Genomic DNA, 22,418 nt, shown 5'->3' on the forward strand with positions numbered 1-22,418 from the left:
CCCTCTGACCTTTTTCAGTGTAATTTCTCTATTGGGTCACCGAAATATATATTTTAAAAGCTTTTTGTATTAATTGAAATGTCTCCTTTAATAACGTTTAAAAACATGACATACATTTTATCTTCATATTAGAAATTATTTAGGGTTTTTTTTTTTCAGTTGACACAACCTATATTGTCATGTCCCTCGAGGCCTTCTATGAAAGTGTACTTGGGATATGAATAATAAAATGAGAAAAAAGTCCATTCATTTTGCCATTATCATAAATATCCATTTGTGCTTTTTTGCTGGTAATGTAAATTCATGATTATTCATTAAAATCACATTATTTAGTCCCGTACCTCAGTAACCCCTCAACCCCGTTACACAAACCATAATGAACTGATACTTATGTGACATCATTAATAGGAAGTGACATCATAGAAGTCTTCTGAACAACATTGTGAGCAAGTTACCACCTTCTTTAATAATTATAACTAAATTATATTGTGAAACTGTGTTTGTAAAGCTTAACGACTCAACCCCGTTACATCGATTAAAGATTAAAAAACTATTACTTGTGAAAATAATCTTTGTTATTTCAACGTTATTCATGATTTCTTAATATCATTTATTCACTAGATTTAGAACAGTGGCCAATTTGGGAAAAAAATCACAACAACATTTGTATTATTATTATTTTTATTTTATTTTTTTAAGTGAAAAAGTAACTTAAATTTGGTTGAATTCTGTCTGAAATGTTCAGAGCAATCCTGATTTTAGTTCAAATTCTGAAGTTAAGCCTTTGATCAAAAATGATGAGGTTTCTGTCACAAAAAAGTGCCCATTTCAGGCTTTAGTAGCAAAAGTGTGAGATTTTATGTAACTTTTATATTTGCAATTACTGAATTAGTGTGAGGGACATCTGATTAAGAGGAAAATGTTGATTTTATCACAAATACATTTTATAATAATATTCAGAGAGCTCCCATAGTGTCCATAACTTAAAATAATAATAGGGATTTGATGCCTGAGATGGGAAAATATGTTTTTCTGGAAGTTAAATATGTCATTAATCTTGTGGGGTGTTCAGAAAAGTAATACATTTTGGTAAAAAATCTAAAAAGGTGCAAGTCCAAATCGTACCGGTTTCGTGGAATGACTCTAATAGTCTGTCTATCATAAAACAAATGTCAATAAACCCCTACAGAAAAAAAAAAAAAGAAAAAAGAAAACTAGAAACTCCATTTCCCACAGTTCCAGGCGACTTAAGTAGGTCAAAGGTAAACTGTCATGTCTGTCTGCTGTGTTTCATGCTGAAAGTTCCTCACCAATTACGGCAATAAAAGTGTGTGTATCGTTTATTCTGCATGCTGGCGACATGTTCCTGAAAGAGAGCAGACTGTCTCTGTGATACACGGTCATTTCATGAGCGGAGAGTCGCTGTTCGACAGAAACCCCGTACTGGACTGCTGCGGAGGCTTGAATAACGTGGATTACAGTCAGGTCAGATCTCACTGCAGCAGCCTTTAGTTCCTCTCTCTGCTCACGCAGCAGCAAGGCAGTGCTCGTTAATCATCATCATCACTGTGGCGTGGTATTTTTTTTTTTAATGTAATTGTTTGCTTAATTGAGAGTGAAAAATATTAACAAACGTGCATTGATTATTTGTGCACGTGAGTGCTGATTTTGCACGTGCTGTGAACAAGTGTACAGACTGTCATCACAATCTGATGATTTTCAGAGCCCCAATAGTATCCAGCTAGCAGCTGCAGAACCGCAGCAGCGTCAAAACAGCAGCATCAGAACAGAAGAAGGGGCGGAGCTTATACATATTATATTTTATATTATATTTTTATTAAATATGAGCTGTTCTCACATGGATTTTGATCGTATTATTATCTACAATATTTAACAACATACATGCATAAGATATCATGATGCACATTGAGCAATATTTTAAAGCATAGCCTATTAATCATGTTTAAAGTACACATGAAATCAAAATTGACCTTACTTTGTTAGTGCATTATTACTAGTCTTGTGGTAAACAATTAATCCACACGGACTTTAATGTTACAAACACAATATTTTATTGTTAGTTCAAAAGCTACAACCAGACAACTTTGTTTTATTTTAAATATATATAATATATTAATAAATGTGGAACATTGTAAAGTGTTTTCCATTTGACTGTATATGTTCACGTTGTTACAAATAATACAGAGAATGTGACGTATAGGCCTATTTAATGTCAAATATTCTGTATAATCAAATTCAAAATAAACATTTAACAAAAAACCATAAACAAGTGTAACATGCATTTATCTGTATGAAAACCAACAGGACATTTAAAAAATATAGCTAAAAAACATATAAATGGCTCATTTAAAAATAAACACCTATGAGTAATAGTGGTACAAGCCATACAAGACATCAGGATAATTTAATAATAATAATAATTATTATTGATTATTATAATTAATATTTATTATGTCCAAGCAAGTCTTTTATGCTCTTGCCATTTAGTTATTATAATCAGTTCATTCATTTTCACAAGACTCAAGAGGGTTGCAAAATGTCGGCTATGACATTTCTTTCAATGTTTTTAAAAGTACTAAGATCCAGTAAGATCTCACTCCAAAAATCAATATCTTGACTTTTCACTGTCTGTATCTAATATCACCAGAATTACATTTGTTTAGATATGCACATATAAATAAATATTTGAATGAAATTAAAGTTAAGGGTGTCCAATCCTGCAGACTTTAGTTCTAAAACCAGGTCTTCAGGATTAGAAACTTCCAGACGGGCGTGTTGGAGCAGATATATATATATATATATATATATATATATATATATATATATATATATATATATATATATATATTATTGGCGTAAAGGGTTAGTTCACCCAAAAATGAAAATTCTGTCTTTAATTACTCTCATGTCGTTCCACACTCACAAATTAAGATATTTTTGATGGAATCTGAGAGGTATATGACTCGTCCATAGACAGCAATATAATCAACACTTTCAAGCTCCAGAAAGGTACTAAAGACATTGTTAAAATAGTCCATGTGACTGCAGTAATTCAACATTAATGTTATGAAGAGACAAGAATACTTTTTGCTCACAAGTCGTTATTTTCATTTAGTTTTTGTGCACAAAATGTATTCTCTTTGCTTTATAAAATTAATGACAGAATTCTCATTTTTGAGTGAACTAACCCTTTAATCTAATTCTGTTTATGGCAGTCAGGTTAATGAGTTACATTGCATAATCAGACCATGACCAAATTCTGATTAATTTGATATTTCTTGTGCCTGTAAATGCAGTCAATAGGCTTTTATGATGTTGGCCTATCTAATATGTGTTACTGAGACTATGAAGAGGAGACTGCTCAGGGCAATATCAGCCCCTCCATAAACAAAGAGCAGTCTTCAGACAGTAAGTGTTTAAAAGGCTGCTTTGTTCCTTTCTAATGGCCTTGTGTACTTGGTGGCGTCAATAAATCACAGTTTGTTGCATAATACAAGAATCCCCAGAGAATATAATGCTATGGTTGCGACAAAATCAAGTCTTCTGTGAACACGTGTGTCACATTAAATGGATTTATTTTGACTAGTAGTGAAAACTGCCACTGTAATTAATACAGGGCACGTCTCTTTACACAGTCACTGCTACAATGATCAAGTAACAGTAAAACATTTAATAATTCATTCATTAATTTGAAAGAGTTTTAATGAACTTAACCTGATGTTGCAGACAAAGACTGCAAGGCTTCAGGTGTGGCGTTCAGATCTGACAGTTATAGTTGCTCAGTCAGCATGTTATGATTGTAATGTCAGTAATGGATGTTCAGCTTTAAAAGTGCAATATGAAACTCTGCCCTCTCTTTTGCCAATTGTGGTTGAAACCCCAAAAATCTTCAATATTGCATCTGGTTTAAAGTGAAGAGTGTAATTTTTCTGATGTTACATTTTCAATAATGATGTCTTCCACTGTAGTTTGATGTGCAGGCAACTAATTGTATGTTGAGTTTATGTAACACTTTGGTGCTTTGTTTGAGTGTCTTTGTCTTTCGCTCAGCAAAATATTTAGTTCTGCTCATGCATATCTAATTAATCTGCTACAAAATGTCTCAAATTGCTATAAGGTAAGTATCTTTTAATGGGAATGGGATGGAAGGGATAGTATAGAGTTGTGCAGGGATTTGTGTATGTGACTGTGTGTGTGACAAAACGTCAGTAGGGTTTTTTGCTTGGCTTCATTGCAAAATAAGCCCTGTGACCAACAAAAGTTGATTTTACACGTTTTGTTCATCACGATAATCTTCACAAATGCACACAAGATTTATGAAATGTGAAGCCAAAATGCAATTGGCAGAAGTAGCTAAAGTTGATCTACAACATAGTTTGATGTCACTAGTGGTGTAGCAATAGATCATCCATGTTCATACCTGCAAACTCTAGACCGGAAAATTTGAATTAAAAAAAAATGTATTGGAATCAGCAGTTGAAATTGTGTCAGACAATTAGATTAGAAGTACATGTTGTTTATGTTCTAAAACAACAGCAACGTCTATGATAACACTCTAAATTGTAAAAAACTGTAATTTAAACAACTTTATAGTTCACATAATACAAAAGGGTTTTTAAAAAAACAAAAAGGATTTATAAATTGATAAATCTCATATTTCAGCCTAATAACTGATTATGTATGTTATATATAACTGGTCTGAACCAAAACGGCAGACAGGCTGAATAAAAATGCAAATCTCTGACTTTAGAAATACAGCGGTTACCCCTTACACAAAGCAGCACTGCAATTTTGAATTACTTTATTAGGTATTATACGAGGGTTAGATGGAATAATGTCATTGAATCTTTTCTCAAGACACTCACTTCCCTTCAAAATATATATTTCTATTACCACCCCCCCCCCATTAAAAAAAAAAACCTCCTCGATTTGCATGAATCACGCCTGTTTCAATGTCAAAACAGTGAATTTCGTTGAAAGGCGATGACTTTGCAGGTATGCATGTTCTATATTTTACCTAATATATCATGTTTTGTTTTGTCTCCCCAGATGGACATGTCTGTGTTGACAGAGCTGTCGAGGTTAATAGACCTAACAGAGCCCAGGTTCTGCGTGGCTGTTATTGCTATCATCTTCAATCCTTTCTTCTGGAATGTGGTGAGTCACTATTGCTGTCTCTTTAACTTTAAGGGACTAAATCACCATCAGCATATATTTATTAGATATTGCATGACTCTCACGTAATGCTGTTATGTGAGCAAGTCTTTCTTGCATAACATTCATAAATGTTAGTCTGACTTCGGTTGTCACACTGCAGGCTCAATTTTAAAAACAATTACAAACCATTGAGAATGGTGAATGCTATACTGATTGCTCCTGTTTGAAATAGGAAAGCACAGACCTAGGCAGAACTAAGGTCACAAAGCTGTTCTATTATGACAATGTAAATGAGTGTTGTTGTAGCACAGATGCATTTTTAAAATATAAAAGAAGTTACAAAAGGGAGTATTGTGTGTTTTTTTTTTTTTTCATGGTCGTGGCAGTTTTTGTGGCAGCTTTATTTCTTTTGTCCAGGACTTGCATGCTGTGATAAGGCCTCTTTTGAGTTAAAAGTCATATAGGATGTGTTTTCCTATAATAAATGTTCCATTAAATTAATTGCTAAACAAATTACGTTTTCAAAGAGGATGTTATTGAAGGATTTGCATTAATCCCTCAGAAACACATCTGATGGGGGGCTGGTATGCATGACACAGCCTAATTGTACTTACTTAACACCGACTAGTCATTCAGACAACCCACCGACTAGATTATTATAAAAATTTATAGTTTTGCACATGGCTAAATGGAAAAAACCCCATGAAATAATTTGATATGCAGATTTATTTCCTGTGTTAAAGTATTTTCTTCTGAAACATGTAGTTTGGGTTAAATCACAGCAATGAACCATGATACTTGCTGCTTGCTTTGGTGGGAAGTGGTACTGGAGGGGGGAGGGGCGTTCTCATTTTAGAGAGCATTTGATTGGACGCAAATCTGTGAAGTGCAGGATGAGTCATTAATATTTTTGTTATGTGTTCTAGAGGGGAAAAACTACATTTAAGTGTGTGTATTTGCTATAAAAGTTACACTATACAACAAGTCTAATTTAAGCATTTACTAATACATTATTAAAATCAGAAGTTGTCCATGTTAATATTATTGGTAACACATTACAGTAAGGTTTTATTTGTTAACTACACTAGTAAACATGACCAAACACTGAACAATACTTCTACAGCATTTGTTTATCTAAGTTAATGTTAATTTCAGCATTTACTAATACATTATTAGAATCAAAAGTAGTATCTTTTAACATTACTTTATGCAGTGTAAACTAAAATGTGTTTTTTATGAACTAATATTAACAATGGTTAATAAATGCTATCAAAAATATATTGTTCATAGTTAGTTGATGCATTAATTGGACCTAATTGTAAAGTGTTACCATATTATTTAAAGGGTTAGTTCACCCAAAAATGAAATTTCTGTCATTAAGTTCTCACCCTCATGTTGTTCCACACCCTAAACAAGGAAGCCTGCACTGAGTTCATTAAGTATGACAATGGTTCAAATTGTTGAATAAAGTTGTTATTTTTGTTTTGTTTTTGCGCACAAAAAGTATTCTCGTCGCTTCATAACATTAAGGTTGAACCACTGTAGTCATGTTGGCTATTTTAACCATGTTTTCAACTACCTTTCTGGACGTCAAAAGGTGCAATGATGTTGCTGCCTGTGTGTGGATAAGATACCCTCAGACTTTATCAAAAATAATCAAATAATTTGTGTTCTGAAGTTGAACAAAGGTCTTATGGTTGTGAAACGACATGAGGGTGAGTACTTAATGACAGAAATTTCATTTTTGGGTGAACTAACCCTTTTAATGAACCTGAGCTTACAATGAGCTGTATGACGTTAACAAATATTAATAAATACCGTAACAATGTATTGCTCATTCTTAATGCTACTTAAAGGGGACCTATTATGCAAAATTCACTTTTACATGGTGTTTGCATATAAATGTGTCTTAGCAGTGTATGTACACACCCACTCCTCTTTTTTAAACCCCCAAAAAACCTAAGCAGTCTCAATTAACAAGCTGTTTTGATTTTTTTAACAAGTATGACGTCATACTACTCAGGCCCCACCCATGACCGCTGACGGACTGTCCCGTGTTAGCATAGACTCCGCCCTGAGTGAGTTGTACACTGTCTACCATTGTCTTGATGCCGAAGGAGCTGTAGGGCCCTATAAAATCCGTTTTATTTTTTCCCAAATTCCGTTTTTTCTGTTTTAATTTTTCTGGATTCTGTTTTTTTCTATTTTATTTATTTCTTGACTCCATTTTAATGGTTAAATTAAATTTTAGCAATCAAAAAGCATGTCTAATTTATTGAAATAATGAATCTTGTCCAATTTACCAACAATTTAATAAAAGTTTAACAAAAAAAACAAATTTTTTTAGGGCCCTACGTTTTATTCTTTCCCCTCAAATTTTATTTTTTACCAAATTCTGTTTTCTGGATTCCATTTTAATGGTTTAATTCCATTTTAATAACCAAAAAGCATGTCTAATTAATTGAATTCTTAAAAACAACAATATTAATTAATTAAAAAATATATTTTTATGATTTTTTTTCTTCACAAGTTCTGTTGTGTATTTAATTTTTTCTGGCAATCAAATGAACGCATACCATTTAATTTATCTTTTAATCATGAAATTAAACTTTTTTGTCAAACAATGTGCTGCACAACAGAGCTTTACTGTTAAAATGAAAACATGGAAGAAACACTGAGATTATTGTTTAAAATATATAAATTAATTTATCTAAATTCTACTGTACAACAGTAATATGTTTCTGTCAAGTTAAATCGAACTTTTATTTTGACGGTTTGCCTAGAGCTTTAGTTTCTCTGTGTTTATGACGGTAGTTTTCTCAAACGAAGCGGTTAAATGCTGATGAAGTGACTTTCAGAGCAGCTCTGGAGATGAATTCGTGCGTTCATATAGTGAGGCGACAGAGGACGAAAACACAGCGAGCGTTGCATGCGCCTGCGCTTCTGCATCATTCATTTCAGAGGCACACAGGCATGCAGGATTCATGTTTAAATAGTCTTTTTGCGGTTTAATATTCTCAGTCACTAGTCTATATCGCAATTTAATTTACGTGTACTGACCTGCTTTTAATTCATTCATCAAAAAGTTGACAAATTCCGTGACTCCGTTATTCCGTTACTCTTGACATCAGAGCTGCTGAAGATGCAGTGGATTAGTTTGATTTTTGAAGGGATTGCACTACAGATCTAATATACACATACGATTTCTGTCCCTGCTGTTTACGTTCACAGACATAACCGGCTGTGTTTGTGAACTTTGTGTGTTTTTGACATAAACTTGTGTGTATTTGACAGTTTAAACACAATAAGACATGAAAGAGAAGCTGGCTTAATACTCAGGAGATGCGCTTTCTGTGTGCGTGCTACAGACGTGTGCGCTTAGAAAACCATAAATGGGAAGTTTAAACTGATAAGGCTTTAAAACGCATGCATATAATAACTTACATGATGAAGAAGAACTGCAATGTCTGTGATCGCAATATAAATGATAATCAAAACCAAGCAGGTGTTTTTTAGTATTCGGCAGAGTATCTACAACTTTAATTGTGACTTTGTGAGGTTTTTAAAAGGCTTCTATACATTGCTTTGGTAAAGTGTTAATCTTCTCTGTATTCAAAATATCTCATAACTACACTTACGCCATCTACAAAATGATCTTACACATTCATAATTCATACTTCACTCACCATGCTATATTTGGATAAATTCACACCACGTCACATTAACACATCATATCTCAGAGATTTCCCTTCCTCTACTTTGCTGCATTTGTGAAATGACTTTATTATCTGTGAATATGAGTCATATGTCATGCTGAGCTGGGCTGTCATTGTGGATAATACAGATCTGTATTCTATTGTCTGCCAGGTGCATTGTGGGAATCGACTAATCTTTAAGCTGCTTATTATCAGAATCACTCTCTCTGGGTGGCTTCTTTGTCCCTTTCCCAGGTGGATCGGCTTTATGGACAAGACAGCTTCCTGTTGTTTTGCTGTCAGCGTGCATGGAGGTTGTGCTGCTATGGTAGTTATTGATTTTCAAAGTCTGATCCAGGATCTGGTTGCGATAGATGTAGGACAAGTGGTCAGTTTTGGGCTGGTTAGCATGACCCAGTTATCCCATCATGGTAGATGCTGGTAACTACACCATCTGGAACGAAAAGTGGGTAACGGTGGGATGCTTGAAAAGGAGCATTCTGGGTTCAATACGAGTTAATCTCAATTGACAGCATACGTGTGGCAAAATGTTGATTACCACAAACTCTTTTCTACTCCTTTTCTTTAAAAAAAGCAACAGTTTGGGTTACAGTGAGGCACTCACAATGGAAGTGAATGGAGCTGATCTGTTGCAATCTTGCAATACTCACTGTTTCAGTAGAATATGTGTGTTTTTTGTATAAGTGTGATACTATTATTACTATAATTTTTACTATTATATTTTGAATTGGTTTTATTTTTATGTTTTCATTTTAATTTTACTAATTTTGCTGCATGTTTTTGTCATTTTTATATATTTAATTTAGCAATTTCATTATGTGTGCATATATATATATATATATATATATATATATATATATATATATATATATATATTTTGTTTTTTTTTAATATATATATATATATTTTAATATATATATATATATATATATATATATATATATATAGTATATCAAGATAAATGAAGATAAGAAATGTTGACATAAATTGCTGACATAAAAGTTTGATTTTATTTATTTATTTATTTATTTATTTTACTATAATAACCCTGGTGTTAACATGATTATAGTGTGGAAAAAAAAAATCACTTATTAACCTTTTCTGTTTAAAGTCATTGCCATTACAATGACGGGTTGGGTCATATGAATCATGGGTAAAATCTGATATTTTTATGTTGAATGGCTATGCACAATATGTATCCTGGTATTTTCTACAAAGTAGCCTAAAAGTTTGATTTTATTTTTATAGAGGACCTATAATGCCCCTTTCACAATATGCAATATAAGTCTCTGGTGTCCCCAGAATGTGTCTGTAAAGTTTCAGCTCAAAACACCCCACAGATCATTTATTATAGCTTTTGGGTATGAGCAAAAACACGCGTTTTTTTGTGTGTGTCCCTTTAAATGCAAATGAGCTGCTGCTCCCGCCCCCTTTCCAGAACAGGGCGGAGCTTTAACAGCTCAACAACAACAAAGCTGGAGAATCTCACGCAGCCAAAATGAGGATTTAGACCTACTTTTAATATATATTGTTTATCAAAATGTATATTTAATGATGATTTAAGCAAATGTAAAAATTTATTTTGTGCATGGTCACAAATGCTGTCAATCCAGTGGTGATTTAAGAGCTGATCTTGGTAAGGTCTTATATGCATGCAGGTTTGCAAATGGTGTTCTTTGTATGGCGATGTATCCGCACACACCAAACACTCACTCAGACACACTTAACCACGGCGCGGCGAGTGAGCTTTCAATGGACCTCTCCCAAAGCACCTCCAACATTCATCTGCAATTGTTTGTTGTTTTTCTTCTTTTAGCACTTTCCCTGCTTTCATGCTGCATTATAAGCGCACACCATTTAGAGTGTGTAGTTCTTCTAAAGAAGTTTTGGCCTTTTTTTTTTTTGTTACAGCCTTCGGCACTCTCAAGCAAACATTAGGGTTCCTTTTAAAGAAATTACTGCACAAATGCAGTGTTATTTCAGAGGTAATGGGTGCGAGAGGCTTGCAGCAGAGTATATGGCAGGTCATGTAGGAGCTACCAGGTGAGATAACAATAAAAAAAACTAAAAAAACAAGGATTTTGTTTTTTAAACCAATGCCTGTGAGTGTTTAGAATAATTGGCCAAGTGTTGTACCTTACACAAAGTATATTCATTTTTATGCCTCGCAAACTTTTCTGGTTCTTTTTATTTTTTGGTTCAACATTGTCAGGTGAAATGATGTAGCCGGCTGACATAAATGAGGTTTATAGTTTCTCTTTTGAGTTGAAAATTACAGACAAATCTGAGGTTTCTGTTTGATTTTAATAACTGTATAATTTCAAACTATTCCTTACATTTAATTAAAAAAAAAAAATTTATGTTTGAAAAATGTAAAAATATATTTTAAATATTTAAAAATAAATATTAAATTATACACTATCAGTGAAAAATTTGGAATAATTAAGTTTTTTATTTTTTTATTTTATTTTAAACAAGTCCATTCTGCTCACCAAGGCTGTATTTGTTTGATTAAAATACAGTAAAAACAATAATATTGTGAAATATTATTACAATTTCGAATAGCTGTTTTCTATGTGAATATATTGTAAACTGCAATTTATTCCTGTGATCAAAGCTAAATTTTCAGCATCGTTACTCCAGTCTTCAGTGTCACATGATCCTTCAGAAATCATATTATAATCATATTATTTGGAACAATAGTTTAAAATTATATGATGATTTGATGCTCAAGAAACATTTATGATTATTATCAATGTTGAAAGCAGTGTGGAAACCATGATACATTTTATTTTTCATGATTCTTTGATGAACAGAAAGTTCAAAAGAACAGCATTTATTTGAAATAAAATCTTTTGTAACTTTATAAATGTCTTTACTGACACTTTTGATCAATTCAATGCATCCTTGTTCAATAAATGTACTTATTTCTTTAAAAAAAAAAATATCTTACTGATCACAAACTTTTGAATGGTTGTGTATCATGGTTTTTATTAAAATATGAAGTAGCAAAAACTGATAATAAATCAGAAATGTCTCTTTTGACTGGTAGTGTAAATTCTATAAAATATTATATACAAATTAGATAATGTAAAATTAAAACCTGTAATTATATAATAATTATATATTTTAGCTTTTATTTTATTTCATACAATTCAAATTCCTAAAAATATTAAATGCACAATTTTTGTTTTGGCACCTTTGAAGCAGGACTTGCACGCCGTGAGGAGTCGTTCTGTAGCACAGGTGCAACGGTGCAGGACGAGATGTGTGCCAAACTTTATGAGCAGTAGTACTAGTGATGCTGCACGTCATCACACACCAGCACTGAAAAATGTGTTATAAAGTGCCCTGTAGGATAATGCAGTTGAACTGAAGGTGCTTATGTGGAAAAACATGGACATGAAGGTTCATTTTCCTGCAGTGTGGGGAACACGCTGTTTCCCTGTGTTCTCCTGCCGGAGTAGAAAGAGTATGTTAAGGGAGATCAAAATGTCCTCTCCTTCGGCGTGACCTTTTCGTTTCACACAGATCCTGCCTGAGCTTAGCAGCAGCTCACAGGAGCCGCTCTGTTCCTCGTGTTGTTATATGCACTTACTGCAGAGACAGGGCAAGTTGTGATCATTGCATAATCGCCCGATTGCAATTATTTAATTTAATTAAGATTATTTGGGATTATTGTGCATTTTTAAACGTTTTGTGGCTTTTAGTCCATGTGCATTTGATTTGAGCCGTTTGTACTGTGGTAAACACAATAAACTATTAAAAACATGGGAAATGAAGGTGTGTGGGTTAAACTGACCACCTTTGTGGTTAATGGAATTGGGAAGTGAACTAAAAATAATAAAATAAAATAAAAAAACTGTGATATTTTAAAATATTCATGTAATTCTGCCCCCTATTTGTTTTAAAAAGCATTTTATTCTAACATTTCTGTATAAATAAAATGTAATATTTGATTAAGAATATTAAATAATTGTAAAATAAATAATACATGCTGGGTCAATGATGCGACGGGTCATTTTTTTTTTGTCCAAAGGCCTTAATAATAATAAAAACAAAGATATGACATGCAAAGTATGTAACAACTAGATCTCTTTTATTGAATTCAAAAGGTTTTAATTATATTTTGCTACATATAAAGGTATTTTAAAGATTTTTTCGGTTTAACCGTCCAAAGGCCAATACAGCCATTTCATTAGTGCTTAAAATATCTTAATGTAAATATTTTTTTTTTTTTCATTCTGGCATGATTTTATAACATCATATATCAACATAATGCAAAATGGTATTAAAATTATGTGTAGAAGTCGTTGCTTTGTTATGAGAAAGAATGTCCGGAAAAATATATTCCATTGTAGTCATTCGGAATAACCAATATAAAGGGACCATTTTGGATCAAGTCATGCAGTCAGTATCATGTGACAGGATGTGACATCATTCAGACACCTGCAAAGTAACTAACTCTCTTTTAACTATTTGAATAATTCATGTTTTCACTTGTTCATACGCATGTCCCGAAGCATCAGGTCATTCAGTGCAACCGCTATAAAACATGGAAAATGTTGTAATATTGCAAAAACTTGTACTAAATATAAAATGTTTGATTGACCTTTTGCTAGCTAGCTAGATATCAGCCTGTTAGCATTGTTTGCAAATATCGTCATTCGGTATAACCGAAATTTTGAATGACTTTTTTGGTGACAAATTTTGTCCATCTTGTAAAAAATGACAAAAGCAGTGTTAATTGATTATAGAAACCACATAATCTTATTTCTAACACTTAATAAAACTTTAAAATAAATTATATCTCCATTAGTTTTTTGTTTTTGTTTTTTACACTTTTAAAAACCTCATTCGTCAGTGACCCTGCTATAAAATACAACAGCAGTGTTATTGGGAAGTGGACTAAAATAGTAAGGCAAAAAGAAAAATATTTGAATATTTAAAACTCCTTTTATTGTACGATTGTAATTTCATTGTATAATTGTAAAATTAATTTTCATAAAGAATATATATATATATATATATATATATATATATATATATATATATATATATATATATATATATATAATATAATTTACGTGATTCGTAAATTGTACATTTTATTGTATGATTAAAAAATTTCTTTATAAAAAAAAAACATTTGATGAAAATAACCTTTAAAAAAAAAAAAATAATAATTTTAAATTAAATAATACTTGTTTTAAAATATACAACAGCAGTGTTAATGGGAAGTGGACTAAAAATAGTAGGCTACAGCCAAAAAGAAAAATATTTTAATATTTAAAAATATTTGTTTACAAAACCTTTTATTGTACTTTTCATTGTATGATTTAGAAAGGTCTTTATATAACAGTTTTTATTTAAAAAAAAATAAAAATAAAATAAGTATTAAATAATAATATACAACAGCAGTGTTAATGGAAAGTCAACTAATATAATTAGTAGTCATGTGATTCAATTCTGTGCAATATTTGTTTACAAATCCTTTCCATTGTACCTTTTATTCTATGATTTCATTTCCAATGTGGATTTATGGCTTCTTAAAGTGTATGTGCATTAAGCTCGAAAAATATTGAACTCATGCAAGTGACATGAATTAAACATTTAAATCATTCACAATTACTGGTGTGAAAATGAATTATACCGCAGCATCTTCTCAGACGCTTTCACACCACCCAAAAAAAACTCTGACGTCAAACTGGTGTCTACACCTAGAGCTCTAGTGTGAAAGTGTCCTAAAAATACGACTTTTATGCCTCTAATAGTAACGTCCTTCCTACACTTCTAGTATTGCATATTGAATACAGTATGGAATCTTTTCTTATGATTTGGCAGCTTCATTTTCACAAACCCCTGCTGTGGCCAGAGATTTCCGGTGTGTGTCTCTTATGTGGGCCACAGCACTGATTATTACAGCCTGCACATCCGTTTATCATCGCTCTGTTCTTTATTTCCTCCAACACACTTACACTACCAGTAGGGACTCGATCTCATTTCATTTGAGCAATAATTAGGTCTGTAGGACAGGAAGTCTGCCTGCACTGGAAACAGACAGAGATCAGAGATTGCGTTCAGAATTTTTTTGTATTTTTTATTTTATATTTTTATTCATTAATTTCTTTTTTTGCAGTTTAGTACGTGAATCAGATTTTATTTCTAACTACAGCGTCTATATTTAGCTTCATATTTTTCATTCTATTCCCTTCTCTGTGGTAGAAATTATGGCCAGCCAGTGATATGAAAGTTCTAATTGGCACTCTACAGTACTTTATTTGACTGACAGAGGCTTAATTGATTTCTTGGATGTCATCATCTCAGTAGATGTGGAGAGGTTCCTATTTTTGGATGCAATTGCAGCCTGAAACAACCTTACATGGACATAAACTGCGTCATGCACTGGATTCTGGAAGAGACACTTGGAAAATCTAGTCCTAGAGTATATTTGGATCAATTTAAGTAAAAGTCATTTAAAAAAAAAAAAAAAAAAAAATGTAACTTGTACTGTACTGTGTAAAATTACATTCTAAAGATCCTCATTAGGGCTGCACATCGGAAATAAACCAAAATCATGATATGGCTGTGATTTAATGAAGTAAATATATATGCATTGTGTGCTTCAGTGTTCATTTACATGTGAGCAGATCATGAGCCACTGTGAGCCACTGGTGGTTCAGAGTCGCTTTAATGTGAATTTGTGAATGCAACAAAAGAAAAGCTCCCAAAATAAAAGTCTGATGATTTGACGTTTTGAAAATGAAGAAATTAAGACTGCCGTGAATATTAATTTTGGAATTTTACAGTAAAATTATACTATTATTATTATTATTATATTAGTTTTCTTAAATACTTATTTTTTTATTGTGCAATGAAATATTACAATAGTAATGCTTCTCTTTTTTTTAGTAGTTATTTTTTTTACTTAATAATAATAATAATAATAATAATAATCATAACAATAATAATAAAATTAAGAAATTAAGAATGCTAGAAGTATTAGTATTGTAAATTTACAGTTGTAATGTAAAATCAAGTTATTATATTCTTTTTATCAAATACTTTATTTTACAGTTAAATATTACAATAGTAATAATTCTTTTTGTTTTTTTTATTATTGCATTTTATTATAATTATTATTTAATATAATATAATTATTATATTTATTTTATATATATTTATATTTTTTATTTATTATAATAATAATAATTATTAATAATAATAACAATAATATCATAAAATTTTATAGCCATTATTATATATAATCCCAAAATTTTGCAATTTTTTTTGTTGAAAAATTCCAGTTTGATCCTTTCATCAAAATCATGCATCTTTATAATGCATGAACACTTCTTCACAGCTCTCAAATATATTACACCATCAGCATAGAACAGCCATCTGATATGTTCTGCACCAATGTCTGTTTTATTTTTTTAATAGGACCTACGTCCACCCATGTGCTCATCAAGCCATTTCATGCAGTCTTTAAAGTCTTTAATGAGACATTTTGAAAGACTAGCTTACTACAAAAAAAAAAAAAAAAAAAAAAAAGAACAAATAACAAATAACAAAACAGGAAAAGTGATGAGATCAGAGCTGACCTCAAATGACTGAATGTCGCTGAAGAGCTGCTGATTGCCTCACAGAGGTAAAAGAAATGAGAGCTCGGCTCTATGTGAATAAATTAAACATTTCTGGCTTACAATGATTCCAGGAACAGCTGCTCGATGAGTAACACTGATATCAGTGGTCTTATAGTTTCATTATAAGTATATAGTTGCATGACATTCCAGACTTTTATGGAAAATTTGTTTGCATATATATATATATACCGCGTTCCAAATTATTATGCAAGTGACGTATCAGTTAGATTTCAGTACAATAAACATTCAGATTTTAGTTTTTCTAAGAAAATGTTTGTTTGTTTATTTATTTATCCATGTCTTTTTAGATAACTGGTATCAATCTCAGACAAAATAATTTGCCAGATCTATGGAAATCCTACTTAGAGGTTGTTCCACATTATTAAGCAAGTCACAGTTCTCATGCAATATGGGGAGGAAGAAAGATCTTTCTGAAGATGAAAAGCATGAAATGGTGCAATGTTGTGCAAAAGGCATGAAAACAACTAATATTGTGTGAAACTGAATGGTGATTATCGAATTATCATAAGATTTGTGAGTGATTTAGAGAACAGCAGAACCCTGTCAGATAAAGGCGTATTAATGAAAGTGCATGTAAAAAAAATTAATTGTATTAAAAGGGCAGCTATAAAAAACAGGTATTTGAAGCTGCTGGTGCCTCTGGAGTCTCAAGAAGCTCTCCATTCAGGCTGGCAGTTGTGTGTAAAGATGCATTTCATCCACTCCAAACCAAACCTCACAAAGAGAAACATTTACAGTTCTCTTACTGGTCAGAGTTTCCTCTGCGTCATCCATTAAAATGATTGACAAGTTCGCTTCATGAGCTTATTGTGGCTTTTTTTGTAACTGTGAAACACTGGAAACTGTTAAAGTATATACTACGTTCGTAGGGTAACTGTGTCGAGACACATGCAAACACTATTTGAATGTTATAATACAACAGGAATCAAGGCTTTGTCAGGACAGCATTTTTGGACAGAGAAACGCAATTACGCAACATTTTAAGATGAAGAGGTGCTCTTTGGTTTTTAACTGCAGTAACTAATGTGCTCACACACAGAATCGGACACTGCTGCATTTTATATAACACATTTCCCGTTATGAAATATATTGTTTGGTTCATTGGTCCATTGGTTCGGATTTCTTTCACACCACGAGCAAACCGCCCCAGAGTTTGTTTGTAATCGGGCTGAGACCATCTCATTCAGGCGGTCTTGGAGTGATTGTTTTGGTGCGTATCCGAGTGCGATTGTCATGTTTAATTATGCCTAAATGAACTGAGCCACGGAAGAAAATGCACCAGGTTCCGAAACAAACGCTCAGGTGTGAAAGCACCCTTAGTGGTGTCATGTTAATGGAGAAGAGAATTGGTCCAAGCACTGAGCCCTGAGGCACCCCAGTAGCTAGATGTGACTTAGACATCTCGCGCATCCAAGACACCCTGAAGGACCTACAGTACAGTCCAAAAGTTTGGAACCACTAAGATTTTTAATGTTTTTAAAAGAAGTTTCGTCTGCTCACCAAGGCTACATTTATTTAATTAAAAATACAGTAAAAAACAGTAATATTGTGAAATATTATTACAATTTAAAATAATTGTTTTCTATTTGAATATATTTTACAAAGTAATTTATTCCTGTGATCAAAGCTGAATTTTCAGCATCATTACTCCAGTCTTCAGTGTCACATGATCCTTCAGAAATCATTCTAATATGCTGATCTGCTGCTCAAGAAACATTTAATGTGTACAATTGTACAAAATATTTGTGTACAATATTTTTTTTCAGGATTATTTGATGAATAGAAAGTTCAAAAGAACAGTGTTTATCTGAAATCTAATCTTTTGTAACATTATAAATGTCTTTACTGCCACTTTTGATTGATTTAATGCATCCTTGCTGAATAAAAGTATTCATTTCTTTCATTTCTTTTCAAAAAAATAAAAATTAAAATTCTTACTGACCCCAAACTTTTGAACGGTAGTGTATAATGCTACAGAAGCTTTGTATTTCAGATAAATGCTGTTCTTTTGAACTTTCTATTCATCAAGGAATCCTGAAAAAAAAGTACACAACTGTTTTCAACATTGAAAATAATCATTAATGTTTATTGAGCAGCAAATCAGCATATTAGAATGATTTCTGAAGGATCATGTGACAATGAAGACTGGAGTAACGATGCTGAAAATTCAGCTTTGCATCACAGGAATAAATTACTTTGTCAAATATATTTAAATTGTAATAATATTTCACAATATTACTGTTTTTTTACTGTATTTTTAATTAAATAAATGTAGCCTTGGTGAGCAGACAAAACTTCTTTTAAAAACATTAAAAATCTTAGTGGTTCCAAACTTTTGGACGTGAGATGTAAGACTTGAACCACTGGAGTGCAGTTCATAAGGGTTCACGAGGGTTGACAGGAGGATCTGGTGATTAACTGTGTCAAAAGCAGCAGAGAGATCTAACAAGATGAGTACTGATGATTGGGAAGCTTCAATAATCACAGTGTCAGTTGAGTGGCTGCTTTTGAAGCCAGACTGGTTGCTGTCCAGTAGGTTGTTCTATGTGAGAAAGGCAGAGAGTTGGTTGAATACGACTCAAGTGTTTTTGCAATGAATGTAAAAAGCACTTGAATGATAAAGTGCAGGAGAAGTTGAGTTTCCAAAGAACTATCAGTCTTTTGTCTCTCCATCTGCAGCACACGGCAACTCTTCTATTCAGCTTTGTGTTCCTGATCTCCTAAATGATAATTGATAACAAGATTTCAAGTAGACACATTGGAGTCTTCCTGTCTGTCAAGCTCATTAGAGGAAAACACCACTGACTTGAAATATCTCTGGCAAAAGTGTGTATTAACCCTATCACATGCTGAGTGTGTGACACATCGTCAGCTGTTCGTGCGCATGGACAACACGAAAATACTAGAAAAAGCCTTGAGGACATTAGACGGTCAAGAAGATGTGAGGAATCTTTGAGTTCAAGATGGTCAAACTGAATCCACAGATTCACATGATGATGATGATGATGTTGGTGCGCAGTTGTATTGCCATAAAAAACAGTATTAAACAAAAGATCTCTGCATGTAAACTTTATTCCACTTGTTTAAACTAATCAATGAGGTTTGTTAACATTAATGCATTAGTTATCATGACTGAACACCTTATTGTAAAGTGTTACCAATCTCTTCCTAAGTTTGTTTATAAATTCTACCGTAGACAAATTTAACTTTTTGATATTTTTATAATATTATAATATTAAGCACATTTGCCTCCAGTGAGATTCTCAGATCATAAGGTCATTCCAGTATTTGTGTTTGTATCCAGTGCCTTTGTGTTTGTTCTTGTTGGCCTGAAATCATTTGGCAGTGTGATTTTGTGTGTGTGTGTTTGGTCATTCTGCTTGTGTTCTAATGCGTCACATGCAACATTTATCAGCAATTTCAGTCTCATACTGATCCACAGTATGCCATAGTGCTCCATTTGCACCGTTATCACACACTGAAACACACTCAGCACAAGAATGATTCATGTAGGCCTACTTTTCTTTTTTTAAACCTAAAATGCATGCAAGTCAGAAAATAAATCTAAAGTTGTATCTGTTAACATTATTTATACATAATACAACATTGAACAGTTGTATTTTTATTATCTGTCATTAGCAAAGATGAATAAATACTGTAACAAATCTGTTGCTCGTTGTTAGTTAATGTTAGTTAATGCATTGACTTATTATAAAGTGTCATCATAACATTTAAATAATGAAAATGTATTGACAAAACAAATATGCATCTTTTCTAGTTGTATCTAAATTCACATATGCATTTAGTAGGGATGCACTATAATAAAGTTCTGTCAGAAACCAATAAACATGATTTAATGGCTGATACTGTCAGATATTAGAGATCTGTACTTTTTTTAAACTGTAAAAACTAGAATGTAATTTTTTTTGGCAATGTCTCTGGAAAGATTGTGATGCTTCATTGAGTTTAGGCATAGCACCAATATAATATACTCTGATGTAGTACTGATATTTAATGCATGGTTGTGTTTTTTAACTCTTGTTTTGCATATTACATAATGTAGAGTCCAGTAAAGCACTGTAATACACATAGTTCATAAACAGGAGAGGTGTTGATGAAGCATCCAGTGTGCTTTCGCTGATGTGTTTTCCATCAAACGGCTCTTTCAGCATGATATTAATGCAGCATGTTGTAGTGTTTGCTGTGTTCCCTTTACAGGAATGTTGTAAACTGACCGCTAAGGGTTTCGCAGGTGCCTTTGATGGACATAACAACGGGGAAGATGGATAGAATTGCTGTGCGCCCAATTAGACAGCAGGATTATGTTACATAAGGGTTTTTATTGAGCTCTGGAGATGAGTGGATGCCCACCTGATGGGCCTGAAGTGGGCACAAATCAGTCTCAGATGAGCGCCGTGAATGACCACCCGCTCCAGCCTTTAAAATCTGATCAAAAACAGAGGAAAATGGATGAAAGAAGCATGGGGGATAAATGGACAAATGGATGGATTGGTGAGGAGCGGCTTGTAAACGAAAGAGAGGGAGCGAGAAAAGAGAGGAGATGGTTGTTATACATCAGCCACACTTAAAATGTACGAATGTATTTGCATTTTATATATATATATATATATATATATATAAATCAAAACAAGTGACATTATTTCATTCATTCAGTCAATCAGTCTTTTAATTAGTTATCTATTCAATCATTATTATGAATTTATTTATTTTATTTATTCAGTCAGTCATTAATTTACTTACTTAGTTTATTTATTTATTTATTTATTCAGTCAGACATTTATTTAATTATTAGGTAGGTCATTTAATTATGAATTTATTTATTTATTCAATCGCTTGTTTATTTATTTAGTCAATCAATTATTTATTTATTTATTCACTCAGTCAATTTAAATGATAAAATACATATTTTTTTTAAAATATGTCTAAATATTTAATACATTTTCTTAATTTCAGTTTTAGTTATTTTATTGAATCAAGTTAAACTAAAAAATGAGAAATATTGCTTTTACAACTAACTAAAATAAAATAAGTCTTATTTCAGGTAATGTTTATTTTATCTATCTATCTATCTATCTATCTATATATATATATATATATATATATATATATATATATATATATATATATATATATATATATATATATATATATATTACACAGTACAGTCCAAAAGTTTGGAACCACTAAGATTTTTAATGTTTTTAAAAGAAGTTTCGTCTGCTTTATTTAATTAAAAATACAGTAAAAAACAGTAATATTGTGAAATATTATTACAATTTTAAATAACTGTGTACTATTTAAATATATTTGACAAAGTAATTTATTCCTGTGATGCAAAGCTGAATTTTCAGCATCATTACTCCAGTCTTCAGTGTCACATGATCCTTCAGAAATCATTCTAATATGATGATTTGCTGCTCAAGAAACATTTATGATTATTTTCAATGTTGAAAACAGTTGTGTACTTTTTTTTTCAGGATTCCTTGATGAATAGAAAGTTCAAAAGAACAGCATTTATCTGAAATACAAAGCTTCTGTAGCATTATACACTACCGTTCAAAAGTTTGGGGTCAGTAAGAATTTTTATTTTTATTTTTTTGAAAAGAAATTAAAGAAATGAATACTTTTATTCAGCAAGGATGCATTAAATCAATCAAAAGTGGCAGTAAAGACATTTATAATGTTACAAAAGATTAGATTTCAGATAAACACTGTTCTTTTGAACTTTCTATTCATCAAATAATCCTGAAAAAAAATATTGTACACAAATATTTTGTACAATTGTACACATTAAATGTTTCTTGAGCAGCAGATCAGCATATTAGAATGATTTCTG

The 22,418-nt window shown here is 32.0% G+C and overlaps 1 protein-coding gene across 1 annotated transcript in view; it reads left to right on the forward strand.

The window, feature by feature from the left end:
- The first annotated feature begins 1,224 nt into the window (after positions 1-1,224).
- pemt (phosphatidylethanolamine N-methyltransferase) overlaps positions 1,225-22,418 on the forward strand; it is an 87,777-nt gene continuing 66,583 nt past the window's right edge. Inside the window, exons 1-2 of the mRNA XM_048170660.1 lie at positions 1,225-1,485; positions 5,071-5,178. Of these exons, the coding sequence (XP_048026617.1) occupies positions 1,408-1,485; positions 5,071-5,178 (186 nt within the window). The 5' untranslated portion in view covers positions 1,225-1,407. The remainder of the gene's footprint in view (positions 1,486-5,070; positions 5,179-22,418) is intronic.

This window comes from Megalobrama amblycephala, linkage group LG20 (assembly GCF_018812025.1).
Source record: "Megalobrama amblycephala isolate DHTTF-2021 linkage group LG20, ASM1881202v1, whole genome shotgun sequence".
Taxonomy (NCBI): Eukaryota; Metazoa; Chordata; class Actinopteri; order Cypriniformes; family Xenocyprididae; genus Megalobrama; species Megalobrama amblycephala.